General features: G+C 36.9%; 1 protein-coding gene across 2 annotated transcripts in view; it reads left to right on the top strand.

Annotated features, from left to right (window-relative positions):
- The window catches only part of CAMSAP2 (calmodulin regulated spectrin associated protein family member 2), a 79,377-nt gene extending 66,813 nt beyond the window's left edge, over positions 1 to 12,564 (top strand). For both annotated transcript variants that reach the window (XM_026700448.2, XM_087930301.1), the window contains 5 exons: positions 1,671 to 1,891; positions 3,579 to 3,651; positions 5,356 to 5,471; positions 6,159 to 6,277; positions 9,342 to 12,564. In XM_026700448.2, coding sequence (XP_026556233.2) covers positions 1,671 to 1,891; positions 3,579 to 3,651; positions 5,356 to 5,471; positions 6,159 to 6,277; positions 9,342 to 9,647 — 835 coding nt within the window. In that variant the 3' untranslated portion in view covers positions 9,648 to 12,564. The remainder of the gene's footprint in view (positions 1 to 1,670; positions 1,892 to 3,578; positions 3,652 to 5,355; positions 5,472 to 6,158; positions 6,278 to 9,341) is intronic.
- The last annotated feature ends 583 nt before the right edge of the window (positions 12,565 to 13,147 follow it).

Raw genomic sequence — 13,147 nt, 5'->3', positions numbered from 1 at the left:
GGTAACAGGGCTCCATGCGGCTTTGGTGTTTAGTCCTGCTGGCCACATGACCATGAGATGTCTTCGGACAGCACTGGCTCTTTGGCTTAGAAATGGAGATGAGCACCATCTCTAGAGCTGGAAATGACTAGCACGCATGTGCGGGGGAACCTTTACCTTTTTACTGCAAAGCACACCACCTGAGTCAATTTTAAACTTTTTTCTTCTTGTTGTTCCATCACTTAAGTCATGACTGACTCTTCGTGGACCATAGCACAATAGGCTCCCCTGTCCTCCACTGTCTCCTGGTGTTGACCCAAATTTATTTTCATTGCATCAACAACATTATCTATCTCATCCTCAAAGATTTCATGTTCAGATGTTATGGGGAGCTATTAATGTTTAAAAATCAAAAAGAGATTATTTCATTGTCAAGGACACACTCTAAAAATAAAGTGTGAAAACTCAAAAATTGTGCGCATCAAAAGAAACCATGGCTTCTTTATTTCTAACCTTGGCCCATGGAATTCTGCACAAGAAACACATTCATTTATTATTTCTATGTATATTAACCCAATTTATTTCATAAACTTCATTTTTCTTTAAAAAAACCCATAATACTTTCTATTTCAGTTTACCAACTAATTCCCTCACTCTGCTCAAGCTGAAATCTGCTTAATGTAACGAGGAAATCATCATCAATACGATGATTTAAGTTGTACTGCTCTTAAGTTCCCATAATCTCCAGTCAGCATAGATGGCTAGAAGGCATTAAATTTGAGGTGGCTGCCCCACACCTGTTCTTCTGCACGCCAACTTTTAGGAGGTATTTTTGGAATCCAATATCAGTCTGACTGCAAAGTAATCATATGCTTCCAAATGGAAAATTCAGTAATTCAAAATGTATTTTGTATCCAATTTTTAAAAATACAATATTTCAAATATCTAATTTCTCTTTAACAGAATGCATATGCAAAATAAATAATTTGATTCTCATAGGTATTCACTGATCAATATCATAATGCATCATTTGTTTAAAAAAAAAAGGCTCTTAAGGGACTGTTTAATCTATATAAAGTAAAGCTGTTGTTCCTGTAACCTTTGAGTGCAACAATGCATCATAATGCAACACTCTTTGAACCAAGATACTTCAAACAGGCTAATTTACAGAATGCGTCTAAAATCTGAAGCCCATAACTCCTGGGGAATTGAAATATGGCCAATTTTATAATGGATTTATAATGTAAAAATTATCACAGAACAGCTAATGACACCATACAAAATGTCTTAAAACACTTCCCGTACTGATATCTGGCTGTGCCATATAATTCAGCATGGGCTCTTTTCAAGGCAGATAAATCTCTGAATGTATCCCAACTTTTCCAGTGAAGGCAGAACATTAGAAGTTCTGTCACTGTTGAAGGCATTGAGGAATCTGGAAAGGAAAATATATCTTGGAAAGGAGATCTCAATAGGTCATGAGCTGTCTAGTATGTATTTAAAAGCAATGCTGCTGGGCCAGTGTATGGGTGTGAATGTTCACACAGACCTTAAATTAAGCACATAATGTAAGTTAAATTTATACCAGCACTTGAAAATTAAATGTGATCTGCTATATTATGCATCACTTGTGACCACCAGCAGTGTTCTTATGAAATAGGATTTTATAACCATGCTTTTGGAATTTCAAGGAGGAAGTCTGAGGAAGAACGTCAGAAAAAGGAAGATGAAAAAGCACGACGAGAGTTTATTAAGCAGGAATATATGAGGCGAAAGCAGCTGAAACTAATGGAAGACATGGACATTGTCTTAAAACATCGGCCTCATTTTTCCAAACAAAAGAAGGCACGTCCAAAATCCATTCATAGAGATCACATTGAGTCACCTAAAACTCCAATCAAAGGTCCTCCAGGTAATAATTGCTTCCAGAAAAAAACATACTGTATTTGTGCCCCTACACAAACTAAGAGCAATAACAATAGACTTACTGGTATATAGCACTTCACAGTGCTTTTTTAGCCCTCTCTAAGTGGTTTACAGAGTCAGCATATTGCCCCCAACAATCTGAGTCCTCATTTTACTGACCTCGGAAGGATGGAAGGTTGAGTCAATCTTGAGTCTGATGAGATTCGAACTGCCAAATTGCAGGCAACTGGCAGGCAGCAGAAGTAGCCTGCAGTACTGCATTCTAACCACTTCACCACCATGGCTCTTGCCCCTTGGGTTAAAGCAACAGCATATAATTTTCCAGGATCTATTAATCCAGGGAATATAAACCCTCTTAAACCCGTTCTATTTTTTTCTTTTGTGGGGCTTAAATGTTTTGGGGGTGGGCTGTTTCTTTTTTAATGGATACATTTAAAATTACAATGGCACTTAAAAGTTTGAAAATCCTTTTGAATTTTTAATATTTCTGCACACAAGTATGATCTAAAACATAATCTGTTTCCACATGTTATAGATAAAAAGAAGACAATGAGTCAAAAGCATTACACATGTTCACTTATTTGTTGATGAAAATGATCTAATGTTATTTATTTGTGAGTGACAAAAGTATTCAAGCCTTTGTTTTCAGTAACCCTATCCCCAAGCAACAATTCATTAAAGCCAAAAAGTTCTCTTTTGGTTTCATCCATGCAGAGAACATTAATCAATAAATAGCCTTCTGGCTTTTTCTTATCATCTTTTGTAAATGGTAGACAGGCAACAATATTCTCTTTGGAGAGTAATGGCTTTCTCCTTCAACCCTGGCATGCACACCATTGTTGTTCAGTGTTCTCCTGATGGTGGCAGAGAAAGTAATTATTAAACATCCAGATAGCTTCCCTTATAGATAGTTTTCAGGATGTATCTTGATTTCAGGTAGTCCTTGAGTTACAAATGTAATGGAGCCTGCCCGTTCCATTTGTAACCCAAGGATTTGTGGGAGTGAATCTCTTACCTTGAACAGGATCACTCCCTCCTTTTGCCCACACATTTGTTAATCGAATGCAAGGCTCGTTAAGTGCATATGAGGTATTTCAGGGTGGGGAAGACCATGGGAGGGCCTAGTAATGGAAGAGGCTACCTGTCTAATACCACCCAAGGCCTCCCCACCCCACTGAAATAACTCATACTCCCCACAATGGCTTTTCCCCCCACCTAACCTGCCACACTGGGTCACTTACCATGCGAAGATATAGCAAGTGGTCTCCTCTCCAGCCTTTCAGCTGCATTTGCCCCTCTAAAGTTCTGGCACGTGTCAGGCCGAAACAAAGCATCTGAGAGATCTGCCCCTCAGAAGCTCTGTTTCAGCCTGCAATATGCTGAGTGAGGCCTCTGGAGGCCCCAACAGAGCGTCAGAGATCTGCCCATCAGAAGGTCCATTTTTGCCAGCAATGTTCAGAACAAATGTTGCAGAGCCTCTGTGGTTGTTCGTAAGGACGAACAACTGCCTTGGTACTGCAAGATTCTTAGTTTCGGGACTTGTTCATAAACACTAGGAGGCGCTTGTTGCATAACTTCGAATGTTTGCTAAAGGAACCCTCATAACCCAGGGATTATCTGTATTTTAAAGTTTATAAATGGCTGTGTCAATGTTTTTTATTTCTTTTTCTCAGTATCGAGCCTTTCTCTTGCATCATTAAACACAGCAGACAATGAGAGTATGCAATCAGGCAAGAGGACACCAAGGTAAAGTTTCAATTTACAATTCTGTTTCTTATAGAAATTATCTTAAAAGCCCAGTACAATGCTGTTTCACTATGTGCTATAGCTACTTAGAATATAATCAAGAAATCAGTGACCGTGGTTCTACTAGTACAAATAATGGATCTGTTCCTATGATCACATTGCTTCACAGGGACACCATGTAAAGGGAAGAGGGAATGGCCTTGAGAAACAGAAGGAAGAACTTCTAGCAAGACAACAGTCAAATAAAAAGGGTGTGAGTCCAGGACAGGAATGTAACCTGAGTAAATGTCTCAGAGAAGATCCTTCCTAGTTCTCACAAAAATAAGGGGAAGGAATAGGAAAGTTAATTTAAGGAGGCAAGATGTTACTAATACTGCGCTGATTCGACTCCTTTTTTCAAAGCCAGTCTCAATCAGTATTGATAGGAAGTGAGAAGTCCAACCCATGGCCACTCCCTTGCGGTTTTGCCAGATGTCTCAGTACTCTCTCTGCTTCTTTTTAACATCTACATGAAACTGCTGGCATGATCATCTGATACCATGGGATGAGATAGCATCAGTATTCAGATTATACACAGTTTTACATCTCCATACCTCATGATCCAGTAAATGCTATGGCTGCCCTTTATGAATACCTTGAGGCTGTAGGGGTCTGAATGGGAAACAGCAGGCTTCAGCTGAACCCTGGCAAGACAGAGTAGCTATGGGTGTAAGGGACTTCAGGATCCAATCGTTTATCATCTTTAACTCTGGATGAGGTAGCACTATGCCAGATAGATCCAGTGTGCAATAGCACAAGCAAAGATCAAATGGCTAAGAGGGCTTGTACTCAACTTCATGTTGTGCACCATTACCTGGATCGTGAGGCATGGTCATTAATGCCCTAGTCATCTCTCGGTTGCATTATTGCAATCTACTCCAGATGGGGCTACCCTTGAAGAATATTCAGAAACTACAGCTTCTGTAGAATGCAGCAGTGGATATAGTTCTGGAGGCCCCTAAAGTAGGATGTATAACACTGCTGATGCATGAACTGCATTAGTTGCTTCTGGGTCCAATTCAAGATGTTGGTTATCACCTTTAAAGCCCTATATGACATGGTCCAGGGTCTCTGAGGAGCCATCTCACCCCATTGGTGCTAGTCCACCCCATTTGCACCAGTAGAAGAGACTGCTTCAGACCCTGTCTGCTAAGGAATTCCAGCATGCAGGTTCATTGGAGAAGGGCTATTTCTGCTAGATATCTCTCAAATTTATATATTTAGTTACATGATAGCAGTGTTCCAATATTGGGGGGGCTGCCACAAACAAAAGGGGGTCAATCTATTATCCGAAGTACCTGAGGGCAGGACAAGAAGCAATGGATAGAAACTAATCAAGGAGAGAAGCAACCTAGAACTAAGAAGAAATTCCCTGACAGTTACAACAATTCATCAGTCGAACAACTTGCCTCCAGAAGTTGTAAGTGCTCCAACACTGGAAGCTTTTGAGAAGAGATTGGAGAACCATTTGTGTGAAATAATATAGGCTTTCTTGTCTGAATGGGGGGTTGGACTAGAAGACCGCCAAGGTCCCTTCCAACTCTGTCATTTTGTCATTCTGTTATATTTACCTTTAGCTATTCCCACATATGGTTTTCGCTTTAGTATTGAAAATCAAACATTATTATAGGCCCAATATGTTTTCTGTTTATGGTCTTAATTTAGATCTGAGTCTGTAGAAGGATTTTTATCTCCAAGTTGTTGCGGTAGTCGGAATGGGGAAAAAGACTGGGAAAATGCATCAACTACTTCTTCGGTAGCTTCTGCTACAGAATATACAGGTTGGTATTACAACTCTAGTTTGAAGGAAAATCCTTGGTTAAACCGAATTAACCCATTGGGGATATTAATTAATCAATTTCTCCAGGTGAGCACATATTTGGTTTTCAACTGAGAAGAATGGTAATTTTTCCCACTCCCTTCATCTTCTCCACCCATTTTCCACTTAACTGAAAAATTGTCCTAGACATATTGCAGTATGGCTAGCGATTACTTCCATTGGAATCATGTTTCTCCACTTTTATCCAGGAACCATGCAAATTTCTATGGATGATAGAGCAAACCATAAACCTTAATCCACATGTGAGTCCCACCAGCTCCCCCCCCCCTTTTTTTTTACAAGTTTCAGAGGCCCCAGGTCATTCCACTCATTTTAGTGGCAAAATGATGATTTTTATCACTGCCGGGAGCTTTGAATGTGCTATGGACCCTGTTTCTTGGTTTTACTATTAGTTTGTTAACTAACTTGGCTGCTCTGTGTAATTTTTGGATATGTTTATTGTTTTTAGTTGTCTTAACTGTTTTATAGTTTTAGAATTGTAAGCTGCCCAGAGCCACTTGGCTAAGATAGGTGACTATGGAATTTGAATAAATGAGTGAATGGATGATCATGGTATGTAAGTCTTGTTTTTCTAAATCATATTGACCTTTTTTGATGTCCTCTTCCTCTCTCTCTTTTTAAAAATTAGGACCAAAGCTCTACAAAGAACCCAGTGCAAAATCCAATAAGCACATCATCCAAAATGCACTTGCCCATTGTTGTCTGGCCGGAAAAGTAAATGAAGGACAGAAGAATAAAATACTAGAGGTAAGACTAACCTACGAAGAAATAAAAAAGAAAAATTCAATCTAAAGCTGGGATTGCAATATGTGACATTAGAGGAGTAATCGTCCAAGCTATTGTTTTAAGCATATTTAATGGATAGGATGCCATGAGAAAAAGAATGGTCTCCATATTTTTAAATATTTTTATCTCCATTAGTATTTTTATAAATAACTCAAGGGGGAAGTCATAGCTAATACTCCTTCCTATTTTTGTCAGAACCTCAACAGTGTGAGGTAGGCTGGGCTGATAGAGAGTGACTATCCCTTAGTTACCCAGCTGCATTCATGCTTAAGGCAGCACTACAACTTTTATATAGTCTCCTGATTTTTAGCCTTAACCACTAGACCAAGCACATCTGTTCATACAGTGTAAGTCCTTGACTTACAACCATTTGTTTAACGACTCTTCAAAGTTACAGCAGTGCTGGCTTCCAGTTTTGAGCTTCTTCGGCGACAGACAGAAATCCACGATTGTGCATGGTTTCAGTCTGGTCTCACCGCTGGAGCACCCCGAGCCAGCTGGTTTCGGGGCTAAGCCACCCCGTAGAGGTGGTGAAGAGGGGAGAGACTGCCAGCAGGGTTGAGGAGAGCCGCATCTCTCCTCCTCAGCTGGCCACTACTCCCTTTCCTGAAGGCAGTTGCAGCAGTGGTCAGAAATGGCCACCTCAAAGAAGAATTTGACCGGAAAAGAATGTGCAGGAGGAAGATAAGTGAAAGTTTTGGCTGACCGGGTTAAATTGCAAAAGCAATAACTAAGGTACCCTGGAATTTAAACTTACAAAAAAATAACATCGTTCCCAAAGAAGAGTCTGAAGCAATGAAGGAAAGTGAAAAGGGAAAGGTTTGGTTTTTTTCTTTCTTCTCTCCCTTTCCCTATTATGATAACTAAGAGACTTAAATAAGAAATTGGAAAAATCCACTTTGACATCAACAGGCAATTAAGCTGAAAATAAAACAAAATGTCAAAGGGATAACAAAGATTTCTGGACACTAATAAAAAATTTTCATAAACACGAAAGGAGAGAAAAAGAATAAAAGGGCAGGATCTGGAAAGATGGAGGAGACTGCCTGGAATTGAAAGGAATCTACAGTAAAACTTCAACAAGACTTCTAAAAGATACATTTTAATTGAAACTTTGTAACTAAACAGTAGAGCCCCAGGAAGAGAAAGTGAAAAAAAAAAAGCAAAAAGAAACAGCTTGCGTGTATTTGGATTACTTGGTGATCTTCGGATTCTTGGTTATTGCACTTGAATGACTAAAATTAATCAGGTGGTTGTTTAAAAATTTACACAATGGCACTACTTTTGGATGAATTGAAAATGGAATTTAAAAAGTACAAAGAAGATGCACAAGAAGGGAGGGGTTCTTTTGGCTTCGTTTTTCAATTCTTAGAAATGGAGATTTGGAACTATGAGAAACAACAAGAAACGTCTGCAAAACAAGAAGACTGGGACAAAGAAGAAGCCACCTTTAATGAACAAGTAATTCTATGTGGGGAAGAAAAAGAAAAGGGGGAAAAGAGAATGGAGAATTTAAGACTTAAAAAAACAACCAAAGAAAAGAAAAATAATTTGAAAAATAAGTATAATATTGGAAAGCAACAGAAGAGGGGAAAACAGAAGAGAAAAATGGAGGTAGAGAGACATGGGGGTAAAAAGGGGAGAGAGAAGAAGAGAGGGAAGAAGGAAAGGAAAAGAAGTTACAAAGGACCGAAACAAGATATAGGGCCTATTTAGAGATAATGGGTGAAAATTTAACTGAAAAAGGGATTCTGTAAAGGTACATAAGATTGTATTGTTATATTAGTAATAGAAATAACTTTAGAAAATTGGAAATAATGTATGATTAAAATGAGGGATAAAATAGTTAGTGTAATTTAGTGAAATGTTTAATAAAATAAATGAAATAAAATAAATAAGAAAATTGAATTAGGAAGGGACGGGAACATTTTAATTAGTTAATACTTTATAAAATATAAGTGAAGGGGGGGATTAATCATGGTAAGCTTATAACTGTTCCCATAGAAGTATGATATTTAATTGAAAAGTAATGTTATAGAAGTTAAGATTTTAATGAATATTAATATTAATGATAGAATTGAGTTGGAATGGAATGTGTTGTTTTTGATTACATATATTTATAATCTTTTTTTTTAAAGAATATAATATGTATTTTAAGAATGTACCAAGCAGAATCTGAATGGAAGTTATGTACTATATTGAATGTTAAAACTTTAATATATATATTGAAGCCTAAATAAGAGTTAAATGGATAAATTTAAAAGATATAAAGGTGTCATACTCCAATTAGCAAACTACAGGATAAACTTTGTTTAATGAGAAAAGATAATATGAAATTGAAACAGGACAGACAAAAAATACAAATATAATGATTTGAATTGAGACGATATAATTAAAATAAAATTGAGAAAATTAGAGGGGAGAAGCTATGTAGAAAATGTAAAACAGTAATAAAATATGGAATAGAACATAAAAATGAGCATGAAATTGAATTTGTGTCTGTACGAAGAAATGCGACCCGGGATCATGCTACTTTCAAAAAAGATGTTTGTGTTTTTTTTGTGAAAACTCAAATAAAATTTACAAAAAAAAAGCAACATACAGGTAATCCCTACACTTTTAACCACTGCAGCATCCCTACAATCACATGATCAAATTTTAGGCAATTAATATGCATGGTAGCAGTATTCTGGGATCTCTTGGTCATCATTTATTATTTTTCCAGGGGGCTTCCAACAAGCAAAGTGAATAGGAGAAGCCAGATTTGCTTAGTAACCATATGATTCACTTACAACCACAGCAAAAAAAGGTCATAAACTTGGGCAAAACTCATCAACCATATTGCTTGTGTTCCTGTACCAATATCTCAAACATCATATAATAACAATGGATGTTTTAATTGACATCTTGAACCTGGAATCATTTTCTAAGAGTTCAGGAAAACTCCCTTGTACTTTAAAGCATTCAAGTGCATTTTTATCTTTGCCACAATAAGAACTTTCTTTTCTACTTTATTCCCTTGCAGGAAATGGAGAAATCAAATGCCAACAACTTCCTAATCCTCTTCCGGGACTCCGGCTGCCAGTTCCGTTCTTTATATACATACTGCCCTGAAACTGAAGAGATCAATAAACTGACTGGGATAGGCCCCAGATCAATCACTAAAAGAATGATCGAGGGGCTGTATAAATATAACTCTGACAAGAAGCAGTTCAGCCACATACCTGCAAAAACACTCTCTGCAAGCGTTGATGCAATTACTATTCACAGCCATTTATGGCAGAGCAAGAGACCAGTAACTCCCAAAAAGCTCTCATCTTCAAAGACATAGCTACCTGTGGGAAGCTATTTCTTGCTTTGGGCAATTGGGGCAAACTTGACCTTCATATTTGCTGTCTATTACTAAATAGACTCCGATTTGGTAACAAGGCTTCTCTGAAGAACAAGCTCTGCTGCTGTCATTGCCAACTGGAATGTAAACACAGTGTTGAAGTCTTGCAGGAAACTGACACTTCGGTGTTGTGCATCATGAACAATGGATTCACACCTGGGGATTTTAGTTGTTTACTCATGATATGTGGTGTTCCTTTCCTCGGTTCTGCAGCTCTCTGAATGTTTGCACACTTATGAGACTGAAGTTTTAAAAGTTTTACATTTACTGCCTTATGCTGTTAATGCTTGTTTTGGAATTTGCTTCTGTACTTTATAACTTTACTGGACTATTGTGTCTTACATGCCACACCATTATTATTATTATTATTATTATGGTTGGTCACACCGTCAGCCAGATGTTTAGACTGGATTTGGCATTTTTATCCACCTATCAAGTCCTTCCAAGGATCTGGGAATAGGCTGGTGTCATTATTATTATTTTATTAATATCCTGCAGATAACAAAGGACACAAGCCTGATTCACAATAAAATTAAGCTTACCTAAACTCCATTTTAACTCTGATTTTTTTAAGCACATCATATAGGAGAAAACCTTGTAAGACATATGCAGGATTGTTGCTAGCGTGTCTTAAACTCTAATAGGGAAATGTGGTGTTAACTATTGTTGTGAAGACATCATCCTTATATTTAACAATCTATCATGGCACTGATCCAGGATAGCATGAAATGAAAATGTATGCACTGGTAGACTTTTTTCCCCCATCCTTATTTTCTTCTAAACAGGCATCCTTTCTTCAGTTCTTCCCAAGCTTCTGCCTAAATTGCATCCTGTAATTTTGCACAGATTCTCCCGGCTATAAGGAAACATACTATAAGCAAACAATACTAATTGTATACAAACCAACATAGATATTTAAATCAGATCCATACGTCGGGAACATTTAAAATCCAGTATTAAATGTGTTAAAATAATACATTTCATATGGGTCTTTTGGAGGAAGTGGAAAGAAAAGGGTGTATCTGGTTTATGATCAAGATGTTGCCCATTATATGGACCAAAATTAAATTTCTTCCCACAATAGAGTTGATTTTATTAGAGTAATTTACTGCATTGGTTAGATTTTTGACAACCTAACTGAAAGGAACTAGGGCAACCTACAATGTAATATAGAAATATCACTAGGACATCTTTTCAGTATTTATGAAGGGCTGTGTTGCATCTAATTACTTTAGAAAAGTAATTCCTGTTTGGAACTTTGCTTAACTGACAGGTGGCAACATTTGAACTTGAAATCTACCCTTATTTTTCCTATTACTTTTTCCACATTCAAACACCAGACAATTTAGTTGTGGGGTGGGAGGGGAGCTAGGTGGAACCACATTCTCAGGAAAAGACTTGAATTACTGCTCTGGTTCTGTTTCAGTATTGTAAAAAGTGTTGAAACTTAGACAGTATTGAACTATCTGTCTTATGCTTGAATTTTATAATATGTCCTGCAAAGGAAAATGTAAACGTTCTGTACACTTCTCCTGTTGAAAAGCTTGATTCACTACAGTTTGCTTTTGTTCTTTGTATAGATGATGTACAGGAATAAAAAATCCTAAATTTAGAGAACACTTTTTTTAAATTATTAAACAGCCCTAAGCATCAATGTTTCTGAGTTGTTTATCAATTTTTTTCAAAGATGCAGCCAATATTTTATTGTAATTTATGTTATTATATTTATGTATATTTGTTAAAACTATAAAAATGAAATATATTTGTGGTTAGTTGATTCCTACTGCTTGCATGTAAGGACAGGGACATCTAACCCATCTTTTATCCAAATGTAAACATATTGTATATATATAGAGAGAAAGAAAGTACACACAAACACACCTATATATGTATGTATAAAATAGGAGATTGTTCTATGCATTCTACCCTCTATGCTAATCCTCCAACTAATGGCAGAGGGAAATTTTATTGCGAACTCAAATAAATGTACACCTAATTTTAAGATAGTTCAAGTATATCTGTGGTTAGGAGAGACAAGTTTGGACATAACTGACGTTGGTGAAAGAAGAAATTATGTGCAAGAGCTTTGAAACTAAAGTATTCTTGCTAAAAAAAGAAACATTTTTAAAAATATACACTACACTGATTCTTGCACACCTAGCTAAACAGGATGATTTTTAAAATGTAGCAGCCGAGGATGTTATTTTAAATTATTGAATGTATTATGAATTTTGTCTACATTTCAGAAAAACATTCTGTGCAATGTCTAAAAGTAGAATGTGAATATTACAAATAAAAGTCAAGACCCCTGAGATTAAAATTTTACTATATAGTATAATAGCAAAGTAATGACAGGGTTGAGGCTGCTGTTTTTTTAATTTTTAAGGTTTAACATTTTCTACTAGCCATTCTCTTAATTTGATATCCTGTTTGGGAAAAGAAAAGTTTTTGTGAATAATCCCTGTGTTTTACCAGTGATAATACATGTGCGCTGGTTCTTTATAAGAAAGGTATTGTTTATATGAGAGAATTTGCCAAACATCCTAATTTGGGGTTCAGGTATTTAAAGTCTGACAGTCATGATGGCTACTGAAATTTGATGGGGTAGGGGAAATGACTGTTGGTGTATGTTTTTAATTCTTTGGCTGTTTAAAGCCAATTTCTGCTTATTTATAATTTAATGGGCACCGTCCGTTGAAAACTGTACAGTGATTGTATGCTTCCTTGTCCACTTTTTGGAGCATTGCTACTTTATTCTCTTTTTCAAATGCTGTGCTGTAAAATACTGTCGTATAGCTGCTTACTTAGTACAATGTAGTTCTTCTCTTCCATCTAAATAAAAAGCATGGCACTGAAATCCTAATAGTGATGTTATTTGTGGTATACAATTTCAATTTAGATTACATAGCTGTATAAGATATTATACCGCTAGTTAATTAATACTTTTTTATCTCCCTGTATGGGGTTAGACAATATCCTACAAAGAGAGAGATTTTACAACAGATTTATTAACTACTTTAACTGAGGGGGTTTCAAAATGGCAGCCCGTGGGCCGGATGCATCACATCCAGGCCATGCCCACCCCAGTTCCGTGAATGGAAAAATGGCCGCAAAACATCATGTGACGGCATCGTGACGTGGCACGTTTGACACCCATGCTTTAATTCAAATATAGCAAAACCTCTAATGGGCCATTTGGGGAAAGAGTGTCCATTAAAGCCAAATGTCAGTTAAATTCAAAAGATATGTTTGCCCATCTATAAAAAGTCTGCCTGTCATTTTCCTAATGTGTAAAAACTGCACCAGGCCACTTAGTTTTTTTCAAATATGTGGAATTTGCACTGTAGCAGCCATCTTGTTGTAGTCCTCCTGGAGCAGCATTGTCTTCTAGCTACCTGCAGCAATAGTCCCAATCCACTACAAGCCTAAGAGCTGTAGAA

This window comes from Pseudonaja textilis, chromosome 3, assembly GCF_049901715.1.
Source record: "Pseudonaja textilis isolate UNSWEBS1 chromosome 3, rPseTex1.2, whole genome shotgun sequence".
Lineage (NCBI taxonomy): Eukaryota > Metazoa > Chordata > Lepidosauria > Squamata > Elapidae > Pseudonaja > Pseudonaja textilis.
Note: the sequence above shows the minus strand (reverse complement) of the source record. Positions and strands in the feature narration are given on the sequence as shown.